Below are 19,589 nucleotides of genomic sequence, written 5' to 3' on the forward strand. Positions count from 1 at the left end.
ATCCGATTTTAATAACTGCACAAGCTGGGCAGGTGCCAAAATGTGTCTGTCTGCTAAGTTTATTTGACAGCTAACTCAGTTCTTTTATATTGTTGCTGTATCAAAAAGTATCCACTTGACACACAATTAGAATGGCAGCATCTACCCAGATCAGTAATACCTCTGGTTCTACATTGTGATGAAAACAAACATATATCTTTCTGTTTCCACTTCCCAATAAGTATAATCCAAAAGCCTCAATTGACAATTTTCATACATCAACAGGCACAGAATTCTTACTATTACTGTAATGCAACTATCAAAATCCCATTAACATATATAACGTATAAAATGCAATAAAAGTGTTATAGAATAACTTCAGAATATGTTATGAGTAAATCTTTCTTCATCATGAGAATTTTCAGTAGTCAATTGTTATTTTTTCTATAGTAGCTAGCAACAGGACAAGGGGTAATGGGATGAAGCTGGAACACAAAAAGTTCCACTTAAACATAAGAAAAAACTATTTCACTGTTCAGGTGAGGGAGCCCTGGCACAGGCTGCCCAGAGGGGTTGTGGAGTCTCCTTCCTTGGAGGTCTTCAAGACCCGCCTGGACATGTTCCTATGCGACCTGATCTAGGTGAACCTGCTTCTGCAGGGGAGTTGGACTAGATGATCTCTAAAGCTCCCTTCCAACCCCTACCATTCTATGATCTTACGATTCTATTTAGTCAGGAGGCTTAACACTTTAGATCTGATCATAAAATAGTTAATTCATTTCTATAACAACAACATAAACAACGAAACATAGTGTTACTGTCACGGGCATTTATCTTCATTTTTGAAGTAAGAAACTTTCAGATGAATGCCACTAGAAATTGATTAGTAAACTAAGAGAAACAGATTAAATTGTTGAGGTAGGCTCTTTTTCAAAATTTACTCTCACAGCAGCTGAAGCAAAACCACCATGATAAAGAAATGAAAAGATACTCACTGGCTCCTACTGTATATTCTTTAATAGATGTGTTTAGAAAATTGTGGAAAAATAGTATTTTGCTTTCACTATTTACAGTGGTAATGCAAACTGAAAGAGCTCAAAACAGTGGCAGCTTTTCTAATTTTGATTTTGTTATGAGAAAGAGTTTATAAGCTCAGGGCAGACAGAGCGTGGAAGTCCATACTTTACTTACAAGTACATACAATTACTTAGAACAGAAAAGAGTATTGGTCCTTTAAAAAAACCCCAAACAATCCAGTATTTAGCCAAAAGGTATATACTCTAGTGAAAGCTGTATTTCACCAACTAAGCTTAGCTTGGGAAAGCTTTTCCAAGAGGCCGACTAGCATCAAGACAAAATATCGTGATACTGATGCCACCAAGGCAGAGTCATCACAGTCACTGCTCGACCGGTGGCTACAGATGTGATAACTCGCCAGCAGAAAAACAGACAGTATCAGTGAATAAGAAATTAATGTAAAATAATACTGGAGACCAAAAGTGATGTTACCTGGTGATGTTCTGACATACTACTTTGTTCTTCAATTGATCGTGACTGGCAAAAACAGAGACTTGTGCATGCTAGAGGAATTTATCCCTCAATATCCACTCCTGTCACCCCTTTTCTCTTGCCACTTAGGAAAATACACTGCTCACCAAAACGAGCTTTGAGATTAGGTAAAACACCAAGTAAAAGAAAATGCGAGATCATCAGACTAGGAAAAAAAAGGGAGTGCTGCATTTATTGTTCAGTCATCTGAAAAAACCTCCATAGACCTGTGAAACGAAGCAGTTTCCTGAGTGCAAACTCTGCAAACTGCACCTTGGAGACAGATACAACTCATCACCTGTAGAGACAGCAGCTCTGGCTCAATTTCTATAAGCATGTATTTATCCTTTCACTTGGAAAAGAAATACACAGTTTAAAACACCTCAAACTTTATGAACATCCAACTCTCACTCTTACACAAGAGCATAGTTTCCTAATACACTCCTTTCCTAAATTACAGGGCACTACAATTAAGATCCACGCAACGTCCCCAGTGCTGCAGCTTCTCAGTTACCTACCCAGGAAACGAACATATTTCTTTTCCACAGCCAAATTGTCACCGGGAGAGAAAAAGAACCAGCTGAGCAACAGCCCGATGGGAATAACCGTCCAAAACATCACGGGAAACACAGCAATGGTAATTTGGCCCAAAATGGCCAGTTGTGCCGATAGCTTTTACAGCATCATGTACCACCCTAACTGGAACAGCATGCTATCCAGTTACTCAAGAAAGAGCTTTCAGAAGGAAGAGAGGGTGCCCACGAGCCGCTCCTCCTTCGTTGTTGAAAACCTGACTCCGCTAACGACGTACATCGTGTGCGTGACCTGCCAGTCTGCAAACCCTTCCAGCGACCAGTGCAGAGTTTTTAACACGCTGGAACAAGACCCAGCCTCTGCAAGCAACACCAAGAAGGAGCTGGCGCTGGGCATCTGGGTCACCAGCAGCGTCCTGCTCCTCATCATCGCTGCAATCCTCCTCTATGGCTGCCTGCACCTCCTGTGTCGCAGGAGACGTGAGCGCCAGCAAGGGAGAAACGAGGCCTCCAAACAAGAGCATGGGACGGCATTGACCAAAAGCATGGAGCATGGCTCAGAAGAGCTTGGCAGGCAGAACCAACTGATGCAGGACACAGAGGAAAAGCACTCAGGTGGCATCCAGCTGGCCACAATCATTAAGAATCCCTCAGCATGCAAGGAGCCCATTGTGCCGGCTTCCAAAAGCCAGGAACGAGCACCAATGACAGGACAATGCTCTGCTATAAATTAGAAACCTTTTGTGAGGGAGCAGATTTTCACTCCGTACAACATCCCAACTGCTGCAAACACACCGCATGCAGTGTTGTCAGCCCTCATGACAGGGAGCTCCAGCTGCTCACCACAGAGCTCCTGGCTGTATCTCTGCTGCCATATCCCTTTCCAACAGCCCTTACACAGCCTCTGCACCAGAAGCAAAGGTTCAGACTCCCAAGAAGCAACAAAATTGTTTTGGTTCGAAAAGACCTTTAAGACCATCAAGTCCAACCATTAACCTAACACTGCCAAGGCCACTACTAAACCATGTCCCTCAGCACCACATCTACATGTCTTTTAAATACCTTCTGGAATGGTGACACCACCACCTCCCTGGGCAGTCTGTGTCAGTGTCTAACAACCCTCTCTCAGTGAAAAAGTTCTTTATAATGTCCAATCTAAACCTCTCCTGGTGCAATTTGAGGCCATTTCCTTGTGTCCTATCATTCATTACTTGGGAGAAGAGACTGACTTCCACCTCACTACAATCTCCTGTAAGGTAGTTGTAGAGAAGGATCATGTCTCCCCTCTGCTTCCTTTTCTCTAAACTAAACATCAGCTCCCTCAGCTACTCTTCATAAGACTTGCTCTGCAAACCCTTCATCAGCTTCCTTGCCTGTCTCTGGGCACACTCCAGCACCTCAAAGTCCTTCTTGTAGTGAGAGGCCCACTTCAGCCACGCTCTATTACTGAAGCATGTAGCAATCAGTTTGCATTCTGAGGGGTTGGTTGTTTTATTTTTTGGTTGCTTTCCATTACTTTAAAACAGCAAACAGATACAAAAATGAATCAGAAGTGACTATGAGGCCCTTTTTTTTCCCCCTACTAGCATAAATTAAAACTGAGTAGAAGTCTTCAGATGGCAACCCAGGCTGCTATGCTACAGGCAACTGGAACGTACACCCCGAGTGCAGTGGTTCGCCAGCGTAAGCAACACTCCCACAACCCCGACTGCTTCTCAAACTACACGGTACAAACTGCTACACTCAGACTACGACACTTCAGCGACCACAATGCTCTCCACAGCTCCCGTCTGAGTGAGGTCAGTCTCAGCACATAGGCTAACCTTACCAGGATTTTAATGATCTTCTTTTGTCTGTCTTTGAAATGCCCCCTCAGTCTGAAAACATACGCAAGATAGCAACTCTGTATAGACACTTCTAATGAAACTAAGAAAATATCCTGGGTTATCATATTTTCCACTCTTCTGCACCCACCATAAGCCATCTGCTGATCCCATTACAAACTATCCTCTGCTCCACAGTTGAATGACTCCCTGTAGAGGAAATGGAATTCAGTGAAGCAACTCCTGGCTCTTCTTTCTCTCCTTCCCTTTCAGTTTTAATGACAAAAAACTCATTCACCAGCTGCAAATTTCAATCCAATTGAACAGTACATTTAGTACAATGAAGGGGCAAAGAAGGAAAAACATGTCAAAACACTTTGGTTTTTGTAACAAGCCAATCTGCCCAACATCTCTCTCTGCCTTGAGCCTCATGGCAAAGTGCCAAGGAAGGCCCTTTGGACAGAAATCTGTCACAACATGACAAGTCTTGTCTGGTTTAGGTGTCTAAGTTACCCTATTTTAAATCTCTTCATTGCATTTGTGTTCAATAAAAACATGATAAATCTCAGTATTGCTGTATGGTATGGTATATGTAAAAAAACCCCAAAGATAACGCTGTGACTGCAGGCATTTGAACCTGCTATTGGTATGAACGTATGCATTATGTCAGCTCTTTTTGACACAGCTCAGTTGTACCAGTAAAGGCTAGAGAACTGCTGGCTGGGCACTGCCTTTCCCTTGCAGCCTGGAAGCCGAGGCAGTGTACAACTTTGGCAAGAGAGCACCCGTCGAACCCTCCACCGCAGGCAGTGGCTCTTTGCAGCTACTGTGTTTTGACAACATCTCCCACAACTTGCGAAAGATGTCAGCTCTCATACTGCTGGGAAGACACGAGCTGGTATAAGTTTGATGCCTTTTCTTTATTTTTTTCCTACTAGGATAGGTAGGACATGCAGAAACACGTGCTGAATGGGGGCGAGGATTACTTTTAGAAACACTTCAGAAGGTGTCTTCATTGTGTTAAGTTAGAGGTAACGTGTTCTCTGCCCCCTCCATAGCATTTCCTCCAGTTGACACAAGTTTTTCTTTGTCACAGACATCAGTCTTAAACTGTGAAGATAAAAACAGTTTACTGCTGTTTCGAATGAAGGTGTTTCATGAAACAGACACTGAAAAGCTCTCTTCAGAGCATGAAGCCAACACTACAAGTTTACTGCCAAAAAGGGGTCGCTGGGTAGCAGGAACAGAAAAATAAAATGCTTTAAAATTATCTTGTCATCAAATTAACGGTAACACTTCTCTGATCAGGATTTCATGCAAGAGAGAAAAGATTATTTTAATGTTAAAGGGGTGAAGCAAACAGATGTATATCCTCACCTCTGCCAACACAAATATTTACCTGCACTTGTATGTTATATACACATGTATACACCATCGTGAGAACATGGAGTAGTTCAGTCTTAAAGCAGTTTTGACTCAATTCACCTACTGAATGTTGTTATTGATATACAAACATATACACATACACAGTTATAAAAAGACACACGTATATGCCAGATTGAGAAGGCGAGGAGCTACCACGGAAATGCTCCCAGGAATGGGATTTACCTCATCTAAATACAAAACCACTCCACCCAAGGAGTTTACTGTGCACTACTTAGATATCACCTCACAAGCAACAGACCATCTCACACCCATTGCAAGCGAGCCATGCATAAGGAGCATTGTCTGACTTCTGAACTAGGTTTTGAAAAAACTCATGTTATGACACGCTCACACAGCTACACAATTCTTTTTCTCTTGCTCACAAGGTTTTATTATCATCTTAAAGTTCTTTTCCAACCATATCGATTCTGTGATTTCATTCAGTCTGGCAACTCTGTTTTGGCAGTTATCTAGTAAGGGGAAAACGTTCTAAGTGATTGCTAAACTGATAACAAGACACAATATAATGCAAACTGATGTTAATTTGCGCACCAGTGGTAGATAAAAACCATTATATTCACCAGAAGTATTTTCCAAAGAGATAGTTTTTTCACAAAACAAATGAGTTAGCATCTACAAAACACAGAAGACACACAAACATGAAAAGCTTTGGAAAGTGTTGTGTAAGCCAGAAAGGAAGCTCTTCAATTTGGGTCTATGAAACCTCGATAAAACCAGGCACTTCATTAACATGCAAAGTTTGTTTCAAATCCTCAGAAGAACCCTCTTTCTTGTATACACATTATTAAGTACTTTATGCCTCCAGCCCCTGTTTCGGTCTGCTAATATTCATTTCAATAATTCTATGCACATTTCACCTGAGTAAAGGGATTTCTGTGACTGTGCTCAAAGAGCTTTTAAAATCCTTCAGCTCGCTAAAAAGGCTGACGAGCTCTCGCGGGTCAGCTCACTCACATCTGCCAGGACAAGAAAGTTGTATCTGTGGGTTTCTGTTTTGCTAATTAGATGAAGATACTGCTCAGAAAACTTTAAATGCAACAGAGAGTAAGGACACAAGTGTCTGTGCTAAACACCAATACACACATTAATATAGACCAAATGCTTTGATTCATTTAGAAATATCTGAGAATGTGTGAACGCTTTGGGGTCAACTAAAAATTCCTTGTGCAAAGCTCTGGCACAGAAAATGTTCAGCTATTACAGTCCAAATGTACGATTGTACACAAGTACAAGAAAACACAAAGCTTTTGTCCTGACCAAAATAAATACCATAGATTGAAAAAACCCCCATAACAAACTCAAACAACCAAAACCAGACCCCAACATAATTAAAAAACCCAAACCCTAAAAAATCCCTCAAAACCCAAAACCAACAACAAAATTCAATAAGGAAAATAAGAAGTCATATTGTATTGTTCATATAACCAACGAAAGTGCTCACCTGAATATCTTGAGCAGTTCAAGAACTCAAAAAAGACAGTAAAATAAAAAATACATTAAAAAATCCATACCCCATTATTAGCCAGTCAGGGGACAATTCAACAATGAAACTGTTAAAGGAGCCAAACAAGGACGTGCTTTGTGACAACCCTGGCTATATAGTACACAGAATAAACACCCTGCAATTATATCATACATTATTAATGTGCAGCCTCCATCATGTAAGAATTATTTGCTATGTACAGTAGAAATGTCCTCCTGAAACTCCATTTAGACATCCTCAATTCCAAGATACATTAGATTCAAGAATAAAAACATACTCTTCTAAAAATTTAAACCTACATTCAGGAATATTTGCTAATACAGGCATATCTAGCTGGGAAACTTGCTCCAGAAATGCATCTAAAAACCCCCTCAATTGCTCCTGCTCATATGGAAAAATAATCAGATTTCTGAAAATAGGTAGCTCTGAGAATAAAGACTACTAAACTAATTCTAAGCATGTAACCTGATTGATAAAAAAAAAAGTTTCCCCAGTTAATCTCTGTCACTCACCGAACAGTATCATCACTTAGATAAATTAAGTCAGCAATCTGTGCTAAATTCAGTGGGTTTTTTTTCTCTTTACACTGCATCTGGTGAATTCTTAAAATAACACAATAACTGTAATGTAAGAAAATCCTACTTTCCTGTAATTTACTCTTCCCTGCTGCAGAACAATTATGGTGTTCACAGTACCAGCCTATTAGCCGCTACGTTAAAGACATATGAATGTCCTTTTCCACCTCCTTCACATTGTAAAAGTATGAAAGTTTTACAAATTCAGCAGCTAGATTAGGACTGAAATTCGTTTCTTCTGAGCTATCTCTTCAGCTCTAAAAAAACAACTTGCTGGGCAAATCACTCCACGGCAATTGCACCACATAACTAGGATCTGATGTGCAGAAATTACAGTAAGATGAGGACAAACTATGCTCATGTTTAAGCAGGATCTAGGTAATGAAAGCAGCTAGACATGAAGATGACACATGGCACCTGTGTAAATTACAGGAATAATTGAGTAAATAATTTAAAACTTTTTTTTCAACAATCCTCTGATTTCATCCATATATTTTTATTGGTCTTCTCCTTACTTTCATTTTGCCTCCCTGATGGTCAAGGTAACAATGCAAAATTCAGAGTTACATGTTGATAATATTTTCAAACGACTTGCTGAAGATACTACTGCTGGCTTCTACTGCTGCAGATCAATATTTCTGAATGGAGAGTAAAAATTCAGATAGGTAATAATGTGGTATGCTTTTAAGGGTCATTAGAATTGTAGAATCATAGAATGGTAGGGGTTGGAAGGGACCTTTAGAGATCATCTAGTCCAACCCCCACGCAGAAGCAGGTTCACCTAGATCAGGTCACATAGGAACATGTCCAAGTGGGTCTTGAAGACCTCCAAGGAAGGAGACTCCACAACCCCTCTGGGCAGCCTGTTCCACTGCTCTGTCACCCTCACAGTGAAATAGTTTCTTCTTATATTTAAGTGGAACTTTTTGTGTTCCAGCTTCATCCCATTGCCCCTTGTCCTGTTGCTAGCTACAATAGAAAAAAGGGATGTCCCAACCCGAGTCTTATTAAGACTCAAGTAATAATTAGTCCTGTGAATACAGGCTAACTTCCCTCACTTGGGTAAGCTCTATGAAAGCTCATGACCATTCTGTTGTGCCAAGTAATCTCTCAATTTGTCACCCATTTAAGCTCCTTTCCAACATCAGTATTAGGCATTGCTTTAAGGTGCAGAGTACATGACTGCATATCATGTACACTTCTATTGAAAACTTACATAATCCTTCTAGGCACTCCTATTCTGCAAAGCAAGAAAGACGATGCTAATACAGGAGATGAGATGGCCAGAGGGTCAAGCTCATCAAAACAACTTTGAGGTCCTTAGGTTGAAGATGCTGAAGAGATTCTACTTTTTAAGAACTAATTTAAGCAGTTTGATGTGAGAGAGTTTTAGTCAGATAACATTTGAAGCATTTTTTTCTATCTGTTCCCTTTTCTCCTGCCATCACAGTCTTCACCACTGTAACAAGTGAGCAGCTGCACCCAAGATGGGCTCTTGTTCTCACTTCACCAGATGATTAATGAATCTTTGCTTTGAGTCTGCTCTGCCACTATAAGCAACTGTGCTTGGGAGAAGGATTTATTTTTAGCTGTGTCAGATAAGACTAACCATCGGATTAATCACTTGCACTTAGGCTGAAACACAACAAGCTTCACAACAAAGTCTAAAAAAAAGCTTATACCCAATTTAAAATATTTACAAAATGTATTTGAGTCATTTTTTACAACTTTCACAATTTCTATCATTTAAAAAATACTTTTAAACATTAGCAAACCATAACTACAAAGGGCATTAAATCCAACCTTTGATCCATAGAGATACTGTGGCTGTGCATTTGGCTGTTTATCTCTTTGAAACTCCTGAGAAAACGGTAGCACAGTCCGAACAAATCTGTAACAACAAAAGAAAACATTCATTAATTATACTTAGGTTAGCAAGTGTGTGCCTAATGCATCTTACCTTGTATAATACTGCTTTTGGCTATATATAAAAATCAAAGCCAGACAGACTGTCTTTCAGCCCATGATGAAACTGCATTGCTCAAAGGCCTGGACACAAATAATCATCTGATTATTCACCACTTAATGCGATGCTCTAACTATAGTCCAACCCACCAAAGAGAGAAGGAACTGAAGTAGCACTAGCCTCTCTCAGAGAGTAAGGAAACTCCTTGTGCTTCCAACATTAAGTCCTTGAGAATGATCTATATGTTCTTCAAAGAAGAACATGACATTTCTATTGAATGTTTTGGAGCTTTTCCCCCCAAAAAGAAACACACAGCAGGAGAAATACTTTAGGTTAATACATTAAAAAAAAGTCAGGAGGAAGGATATAATCCGTGTAGCAAAATTAATGCTTAAAAAGTTTGCTCATACTCCAATGTGAGCATGTAGCAATACAAATCATGTTTAGCTTTACCTCTCTGTACTGTTAAGGGCATGACAAGAGAACTACAGAGATATGGAGTACTGCAAAGGATAAGATCAACAGCCCATTCCAAATTGGGAGGCCTAAAACCTCAATAACGGGCTCAATTCTACAAGCATCAGTCCTCTCATGAATAAGTAGCTCAGACCCATCTCCCCTGAGGTTCCCTGTTAATTGTTTAATGCACTTTTTGCAGCTTGAGTGCAGAAAGAAGTTAATCAACACCTACTACGGTTCTGACTGTGCTTAACTTTATTAAACTGACCAAAATGGTGCACATGTTCAGGGACTGGATGGCTACTTTGTTTTTTAACTTGATAAGGATTTCTTGGTAAATGCTGCAAAGCTGTTTATATTCAAGGAAGCAGAAAAACAGCTACTTCAGAAGCGTTTGTATCAGATCAGGTTGTTCTGAGGGAGAACTGAATGAAACAAATGCATCCAGGAAAAGGTTTCAGGAAAGAAAGTTTGCAGTACATTGTAACAGCCTAAGATACAATTAGTTCTTGATAATTTTTTTGTTTCTTTAGAATGTGTTTGAATTTAATAAGCACACAAAATACATGAATCATTCATAATTTTTCCTAGAAAGAACATAGAAATTTTAATACATCGATTTTCTAGCTGAAAACAAAACCAGACACGTTAATCAAAAATTGTTTCACCCAAACATGTTTAAAGTGCAGCAGGTTGATTACAATTATTTCCACTGTGTTTTATTTATAATCTCAATCATTCTTGTGTGAGTCTATAACCTCAGAGCAAGTTTTCTGTATCTTTTTAATCTGCTCAAAAATAGGTATTTTAGTCTTGTCTTTCCAAATGTACTTGGGTTTGTCAAAGCCCAGAAAATGTTTGCATACAGAGCTTTCAAGGAAAAAGAAAATCACCTATGTGTACTATTTTTATACTATATCTATATAACTTCAATCTCCTTACATTTACATTTCCTCAGTTTACAAGTTTCCCCTTCTCTCTCACTTGCAGCACAACCACAAAGTTCCTCTTGAGATTACTCGAATCTGGTCACCTAATGGAATTCAAAGGAATCTATAATATGTGACAGTTCCAGAGATTACTCTGTTCTCCATTCTTTCCCTCCAAAGCCTATTCCTTCTTAAACAGACATAAATTTTCAAGCCCTAATAAAATCTCTAAAATGAACGAAAGCAAGAGAGATAACACGTCATTTGAAATAAGGTCGGGGTTTGGTACGGGGCAAGAGTTGATATCACTAAAATTAAAACCCTCACAAGGAAGAGTGTTCCAGAATATAAATGTGGGTCAATATCATGACTTTGGAAGCTGCAAGTCAAAAAGATATTATGAATATATTTGAGTTACAATGTCATTAGTGTCTGGGAGCAAATCAGTCTTGGATTGAGAAGAAATCACAGCCTCAAAAATCAAATACTGTAGAATTCTTTCAGAGACAGTGCCTAAGCTTCATCTGGCTCTACAGAAGCACAAGTAATTCTAGGGTGTTCCCCAGTGCTCGTCTATATTCTTGGGGGTTTCTCCCTCTCTAATATTTTATAGAGTAGTAGCAATATAGTCTCAAAGCTTTCTTAAAGACTTGAAGCAAGCACTTATTTTATACTTTCTCTGGTGAAAGATACTGAGAGAGGAAGGAAGAGTTTAAGAAAAGCAAGTAGGAGCAAGAGAGGGTCACTTGCTATCTTATGGTAGTGCTACAGCTAAGACTGAGGATACAAGAAGTTGAAGAGAATGCATCACTCTAGGAGGTATGTCACTAATCCCAATATATCATTCACGTAAATATTAGATATTTCTTCCCTCAAAACTAAGGGTTACACAGAACCTTTACAGTTCAGCATCATCTGCTATTCCTCAAAGTTTTTCAATGTAAGTATGTTTTCTTTTTGACATCCTGCCTGTTGGACTCCTTCTGCTCCTCCTCCAAGAAACAGAAACACCTCCTTGAAGGACTGAAGCTCTGTGAATAGGGAAATTTTTGCTTTCCCTTGGGTACCACTGGATGTGGGTTTTGGCACACTCCCAGGTAATCGCTTCTTTTCGTTTTCAATCAGCATCGGGGATCTCACAACCATTTTTCCATTTTAATCAACACAGGTTGTAAGCAGCCAAAGTAGATTAAGCAGATGAAAAGCCTGCTGGCTTACCAAAGCTTTGCAACAGTGATTGCTAAAGCACATCACGAGCCCTAAAGTAAGTATTTTGGGGATCAAAACATTTCATATCAGTGTTTATGTGATACCTACCAGGAAGGAGTTTGCCTTGAACACTTCACAAACTAAGCTAAATGATTCTATGTTTCTACTTACCATCATCTACTTAGGGAAATCAGGAGAAATCTGGACGAAACCACTTCAGTCAATGATCCTGTTGCCCTGCTACTGCAGGCACCAGATCACACAGTGTCTCACTGATAAACTTTCTAAGCTTCATCTCAGAAGTACTAAGATATCACAATCCTCTTTCTCTGCTCACACAAAATGTGTCCCTCTGCATTTCCCCATCTAATTGGTATTAACACTTTCCAATTCCAGCCTTCTCCAATTAGTTTTTCCTGACTACCAGATCTACGAGTAGCCCTGCACCTCCTCTCTAAATGAATGTTAGATCTAACTTACCCTTCTTCAACATGAATGTCAAGACAGCAAGAACAGGAGGCTACAAACTGAAATGTGAGTAAACAGCAGACAAAACAGAGCATGAAAAAGCAACAGATATCCACTCCTCCATTCATAGAATCACAACTGAACTATAAAGGTTCTGTAAAGGTTCCATTGCTATCACCTTTCCTTTGGCAGAAAGGCTTTTTGTTGGAGGGGTTTTTTTTGTTTGTTTGGGGTTTTTTTAGGTGGAGAAAGGTAGCTGACTACAGTCACCACTAATTTGAATAAGACCATATCCCCTGCACTGCACCATTTGGCTCTTTGTAGCAGAAAGTAGGTATTTTTCCCTGCCAGTGCTGCTTTTCAGGTCTGCTCCAGCAGCGTCTGAAAGAACTGACAATTTTTCTGAACAGTGACTATCAGAGTGATGCAAGACAAGAAGATACAGCTGTTCTCCTGTGAAAACTAGTCTCAACAGCAGTACGAGAGAGCGAGCTCACAAAAGGAAGGGGGAGAAGCAGGAAGACTGAAAAATAAAAAGCTGGTCTTTTTGTTCATCTGTGACAAATCTGTATCCTCAGAAGAAACATGTCATACCACATTTGGAAGAGTGCTTTACACATTAATTTTTAGCAGAGAACACAGATTTGGATAATGTGTTGAGAGGAGACAGAGCCACAAGTCTGATTCCTGTCTCTGGAAGCTTGCATCACTTGTGTCAAGAAAGCACAGAAAATCCTTAATCCAAATAGATGTATAGGCTGTCTCACACTTGCTCCTCTGTTAGACCTCAACCCAAAACAAGCTACCACAGAAGGAAAAGATCAGCTTAGAAAGAAAACAAAGCATAAAAAGGAACACCACAGATAGTAGAAAAGGAACAAAGGACAAAAACATCCAAGTTGTCTTTGTATCCTTTGAACCCTCTGGACAGCCCTAATCGTAGCTCCACAAAGATACAGTGGAACAGAAAACATACAGACATAGGTATAAGCATGACAGAGATTCCAGATGCGGAAAGACATTTGGATTGGAAAAACATGTAACTGAGGCCAAAATGAGAGAGGGCTCTTAAAAAAACCAAAATCTCAAGCAGCACAGAAAAGCCAACAAGCAGGAAATGGCATACATCATTACTTTCAATATAAGAACTGTCAGGCAACAGCTTGAGAGCAAACTAAGAGTGATATTTCTTCATGTAGCACACATCTTCAATGCAAACCCCTCACTACATCACGTCATGAATGCCAAAACCTTGCACAGCTTTAAATAAAAAGGATTGGACAAATCAACTGGGGAAAAAAAAAAACATATAAAGGGACAGAAATGCACTAATACTGCATCATTTTTGTTTTGCAGAAACATCTGATTGCTGCTAGAGGCCAGCACAGTTTTTGGGAGGAAAATTACCACAAGTCTCCCTTGTTTTCATACTTGCCCTCTGCACAGCTGCTGCTGGCAACAGGACACTGGACTAGAGAGAGCTTTGACCTCACCTGCAGTTCATGTGCGCATGCCATTAGCCGAAAGTTTGTTCTCTTTCTTTTGTGACTGACAGCAGGTGAATTACAAGTACCCTTGGATTTCCATGCTGTGCAGCTGGCCAGCACTAATGAGACTAAATTTCAGATAACTGGTAACTGCAATTATTAAATTGCTAAATATTTTAATAGCAGCCTCACTGTTTAATCTCAGTACATTATCAGATACTAATTTTCTCTTAAGTCCCAAATAATTAAACATGCAACGTGTCACTTCTGTGTCACTAGCCTTAGCCTTTGAACCAAATCTGCAGGGTTTCTAAAATGCTTGAACTCTTTTACAGATGTTTGATATCATCATGTTCAAGCATTCTTGGGAAAAGAACTTCAAAAGGTACTGGATACAAGTTAATGTGACCAAAACTCTAACCTCAAAAGAGGACCCTTACACCTAGGCAGTGGTCAAATCAATGAATGGCAAGCCACAGGTCTCACATTTCCTGAGAGCTCTACCTCCAACCCCTCACTACCTAGTAACCTCTCTGTTTTTCATCATGCTTATATCCCTTCCAGCTTTCCATTGTCACTATTTTTACCATGTTTACACAAAGTTTTCAGGCAAGACATTACCTATCAAGAGTCAAGAATGAAACTAGCAGGTCTCACAGAGCTCATCACCATGTACACCTGTATTTGCACAGTAACCTGTACAGCTCAATGCAGAGAGACCTCATCAGTTTAAAGTTTGTACTAACTGCAAGACACCAACAGACACAATGAACTATAAAATGGATAGAAACTTCCTACTTTCTCTCCCCGCAAATTATCAATGGGCACTGCACATGCAACACACACATTTATTCTCTCCATACTGCTGTTTTTGACTGAAACCAAAGTAATTCTGTGATCAAATTGGGAGACACAGTACATATACTGCCCAAGATCTGTCTCCATCATCTCTTAAATGAATTATCCTGAATTAACCACCCCACAAGCTCAAGGATCAGCCTAACTCAATCTGTGTGTACAGTTTTTAAACAGACAAGTAATAGTCCTATGGGATCCTGTCAGCATCCTTTAGTGTTCCATGCTCACTTCCCCAAGCACTGTGGTCTGCAGTCCAGCAATCCTTATAGCCCGGATGAACAAAGGCTGAACTGTTACAAGAGCTACTGAACATCTTTAAAGTTGACAGGTCAAGGATCAGCATTTCATCAAGACTGGCTTTTAATATTATGCTTACATGATTCTTAATACATCATACTGAATAATCCCCCACCAGTTTCCAGATACATCAATGTAGCAGATTCCTTGAAAATACATTCAACTTTCCTGTGCAAACAGATTCATGTAACAGAAGTTTCATTGCTAAAACTTAGCCACAAAAAAAACCACTTCTTTTTTTCCCCAGACAGAATCTTGGATCTAAAATGCAACATAACTATCATGGAACATGTCAGACAGGAAAAGCTCTCTAAGGAAACATTGAAAGATGAGAACAGGCTTCCTCCTTTTCCTACAGCTCAATATTCTGTATCACTGTATTGTCACATCACAGTGCTTTAATCAAAACCTGAGTAAAGGCTAAAAGCAAAACAAATCCTAAAAACAACACACAAGTAGGAAGCCCAGAAATGCCAAGTGCCAAGCACTGTGCCTTTCATTCATTCAAACATTAGATCCTACCTTTCCCCTTTGATTTTCACTACTTACTCTCCTTAAAGGCTGCCACTGTAGTTGCAGTGAACACTGAACTCCAGTAAACAATCCCCTTCTTCACAGGAACACAGAATCAGAAATAAAACTATACTTCCATTGTTTCACAGTTGGATGATCCTGTTTACCAAAGTATCTTCCTGACATGCACTTCACAGTATTTTTGGACGCATTTCATTTTTCACCATGTCATAGCTAAATCATCAAAATGTCAGAATTTGGAGGCTACATTTACATTTGACTTCTATTGTGGACAAATAACAGGCTTTCAGTACATTTGACAGTACTTAGCAAAATGAGTCATGCTGCTTCATTTCAAGTAAAGCAATATAAGTCAAAATGCACTAAATGGATGGAGATAGACTTGTCAGTATTTCATAGGGAAGAAGCTGCAAGAGGATGGTAGAAGAATTGCTGCAAATAGAAGGTTGGTGTGCTAACCTGTTAGTGGATCCATTGTAGCAGTAGTTTGGAAGGAAATCATAATTGAGTTCCCAAAAGACATGAAGAGTGATTCTTCCGTAAGGGGCTGATACATTGTGATTGGCTTCTCTGAACATGGCATCGAAGCTGTCCAACGTCATGTATCTACTCAGAAGCTTGTGAGTCATTTTGTTTATCTCTATCAAGCCATCCAGCTCCTACAAAAAAAACAAGAGGAAACATAGTAAGCAGTCCATTTAATAAAGTGGAGAAATTCAACATAGTACGTAAATAACCTTCACCAAATAGAAGAGTAGAAAGACGTCAAAATGAACAATTTGTTCTCCCCCAGTCTCTCACTTTAATGGTAAGTGCTGGAAAGAATTGGTGCTCTTGGGACTGTTTTGTACCTGTCTCCGCCCTAAACCCTCTGAGATTTTAAGGGTATTCATTAAAAATCGGTCCAAACATAGATTCGTGCCAACTCTTCTTCCACTGAGCAAAAGTTAAAACTCCAATATCTAAACAAAGTCAGACACAGGCCAAGAAGCATCTTCTACCTTTCCTACTTTACAATTGATCACAAAGTAATTTCTGCTCAATAGGTCAACTGGTGAAGTAACTTCTGCAGTAGTACTGGTAGGGATAGTATCCCATTTACCATAAATCCTTCTCATGGTTTACTATGGTGAAGAATGTCCTAAGATGCAATGAAAGATCAGACCAAACATTTACAAATATTGTGAAGGTATTCCAGAAAAATCACAAGCTGCAGACTACACAGCCTTTCATAATGTTTCTCCTCTTGACAAGAAATTCCTAGTATGTTTTCTGGCACTTTTGATAAAATATAACAAATTTTAAAAATAAAATAACATCTCTGACATTAGATACTGCAATGGTTTTGTCTGGGCCAGGTTTTGGTAGTGGGTGGGTTACAGGGGTGGCTTCTTTAAACAAAGATCTGCCAGAAGCTTCCCCTGTAGCTGACAGGGCCAATACCAGTCAATTCTAGGATGGACCCTGCAGCTGACCCAGGCCTGGCCAATTAGTGACTGAGGTAACACCTCTGTGAATAGCGTATTTGAGAAGGGGAAGAAGTTGCTGTGCAGTTGCTAAACTGCAGCAATAATAAGGAGTGAGAATGTAAAAACATCTCTGCAGACACCAAGGTCAGTGGAGAAGGAGGAAGGTGTTTAGGTCCTGGAAGAAAGACTCCCCTGTGACCTGTGGTGAGGACCAGGGTGAGGCAGCTGTGCTCCTGCAGCCCATGGAGGCCACCAGGGAACAGAGACCCACTTGCAGCCCATGGAGGACCCCACACCGGAGCAGGTGTGAAGGAGGCTGTGACTCCATTGGAAGCTCATGCTGGAACAAGCTCCTGGCAGGAGTCCAGGAGCTCTCTCCAAGGAGAGAGAGGTGCCCACACCAAAGCAGGTTTGCTGTCAGGACTTGTGATCCTGTGAGGGACTCAGGCTGGAGCAGTTGGTACCTGAAGGACTGTTCTCCTGGTGGGTGACCCACACTGGGGCAGGGTGTGAGGAGCTGCCCCTGTGGGAGGCCCCATGGCGGAGCAGTTCATGAGGAGCTGCAGCCCATGGGAAGGACCCACACTGGAGAAGTTTGTGAGGGACTGTCTCCCGTGGGAGGGATCCCACACTGCAGCAGTGGGAAGTGTGAGGAGGCCTCCCGACAAGAAGCAGCGTCAAAGTCCATCTGTAATGAACCAACCACAACCCCCTGCCCCCTGCGCTGTGGGGGAAGGAGAAAGGGGGAAGAGGGAAGGGTGGAAGGAGGTGTTTTAAGATTTGGTTTTATTTCTCATTTCCCTGATCTGTTGTGATTGTTCATCAATAAATCAAACCATTTCTCCCCAAGTCGAGTCTGTTTTGCCCATGACAGTAATTGCTGAGTGATCTCTCCATCCTTAACTCACAAACCTCTCATATTTCTCTTTCCCCTGTCCAGTTTAGGAGGAGGAGTGATAGAATGACTTGGTGGGCATCTGGCACCCAGCCAAGGCTAAACCACCACAGATACTAGAAACACCAAACACAAAGAACACAGTCTCTCACTCAAAAAAAACCTCCAAGCACTGCTTTTAAAGATTGTTGTCTAGTGAATGAAAGTCCTGTAGTTGTGTTTAGTTGTGCATCAAACTACCAGTTATCTTCCCTTACTGTGCTGTCAGGTCTAACTACTTCATGTTTCAAAGGATTTTGAAACCTGTGAGTAACAGTTACTTTAAGGAAAATGAAAAATAACCATTATGATTGTTACTACAGTATTGAGTCCTATTTGAGGGAAAAAAATAGCTCAGCCTTTTAACTACCTTAATTTAATTTAAATATCTCGAAAACCAACAGAAATTACTGATAGGTTAAGCATTTTAAGTTTCTCACTGAGAAACCAAGTAGATTTCAGTAGAAATTATTTTGCATAAAACAAAGATAAAAAATGAAAAGGAACATAGTGGAGGGACAACACCTTAGTCCTGCCACACTGCAACTCAAGAAAAAGTGAGAACCTGTGATCTAAGAAACACATCGTCAATGCTTTCTGTTCATCTGGCCACTAAGAAAATCCTGCACATAAAGAAAAACCACGCTTCAATAATCCAAAGCTTATAAAACCAAGTGCTGAAAAGCCAAGGGGCTATATGGCCTCAGTATTTGATTTATCTTCAGTAAAGAATGAAATTAAACCAAGGCAGTTAACTACACAGAAAAAATCTCATTGGTAAAGAAACCAACTTATCACAGAAAGACTAACGGTAAACTTTCTTGCATAACTTATTTTTCATTCCAGCAGAACCAAATGTGATTGATATTTTTCATGTTGACTGCATATTTACTTGTCAAATTCCTGCCATCTGGAAATAAAATTTGTTTCTCAGCATTTTAATCACGAAACTAACTCAAAAAGACACCTCAATATATTACACAGATGCTCTTCTTCCACAGGCACAAATCAGATCTTGTCCCTTGTTCTGGTTTAGCAAGGAGCAGCTTTTGGCTTAGTAACAGGGGGAGCGGGTTGCAGTGAAAACCCGGTAAAGAGTTTTTGGACTCTCCCCCGGCTCCTGGGTTCACACCCACCTCCGGCCCGGCTGGGCCAATCTGGCGCCTCTGCCATCACTATTTAGGGGACGGGAATTTGAAGTGCTGGCAGAAGGTGTAAGAGTGATACAAGATGGAGGCGACCACACGGACCCTTCAGCCAGAGAAGCAGGAAGGAAGGAGAAGCAATAGACCGGAGACCCTTCTGCAAGCCGAGGCGAGAATGCAAGCTGTGCCCCTGCAATCTATGGAGATCCGTGGCAGGACTGAGAGCCACCAGCAGCTCCATGTGAGTGAGCCCGGACGGGCGAGGGACTGTGTGGGGAGACGGCCATGGACCAGGCCGTGTTGGAGAGCCTGCGGGCCCCAGAGCAGCCCCACACGAGAGGCAGAGAGGAGCTGCAGCTTTTGGGATAAATGCACATCGGAGCAGCCCGTGCAGGGCTGCCATGAGTGTGAGTTACCCCACGGACTTGCAGGGAGGACTGGTGTGGA

At 40.6% G+C, this 19,589-nt stretch overlaps 2 protein-coding genes across 3 annotated transcripts in view; one reads left to right on the forward strand and one right to left on the reverse strand.

Moving 5' to 3' along the window:
- Window positions 1-19,589, reverse strand: part of CYFIP1 (cytoplasmic FMR1 interacting protein 1) — an 83,088-nt gene that overhangs the window by 22,770 nt on the left and 40,729 nt on the right. For both annotated transcript variants that reach the window (XM_061998206.1, XM_061998199.1), the window contains exons 22-23: window positions 16,054-16,253; window positions 9,191-9,278 (exon numbers count right to left, since the gene is read on the reverse strand). In XM_061998206.1, coding sequence (XP_061854190.1) covers window positions 9,191-9,278; window positions 16,054-16,253 — 288 coding nt within the window. The remainder of the gene's footprint in view (window positions 1-9,190; window positions 9,279-16,053; window positions 16,254-19,589) is intronic.
- On the forward strand, window positions 2,123-2,794 carry LOC104563025 (fibronectin type III domain-containing protein 9). The gene has a single exon (XM_010209345.1). The coding sequence runs from the start codon at window positions 2,123-2,125 to the stop codon at window positions 2,792-2,794; it is 672 nt and encodes a 223-aa protein (XP_010207647.1).

The sequence above is a fragment of the Colius striatus genome, chromosome 1 (assembly GCF_028858725.1).
Source record: "Colius striatus isolate bColStr4 chromosome 1, bColStr4.1.hap1, whole genome shotgun sequence".
Classification (NCBI taxonomy): domain Eukaryota; kingdom Metazoa; phylum Chordata; class Aves; order Coliiformes; family Coliidae; genus Colius; species Colius striatus.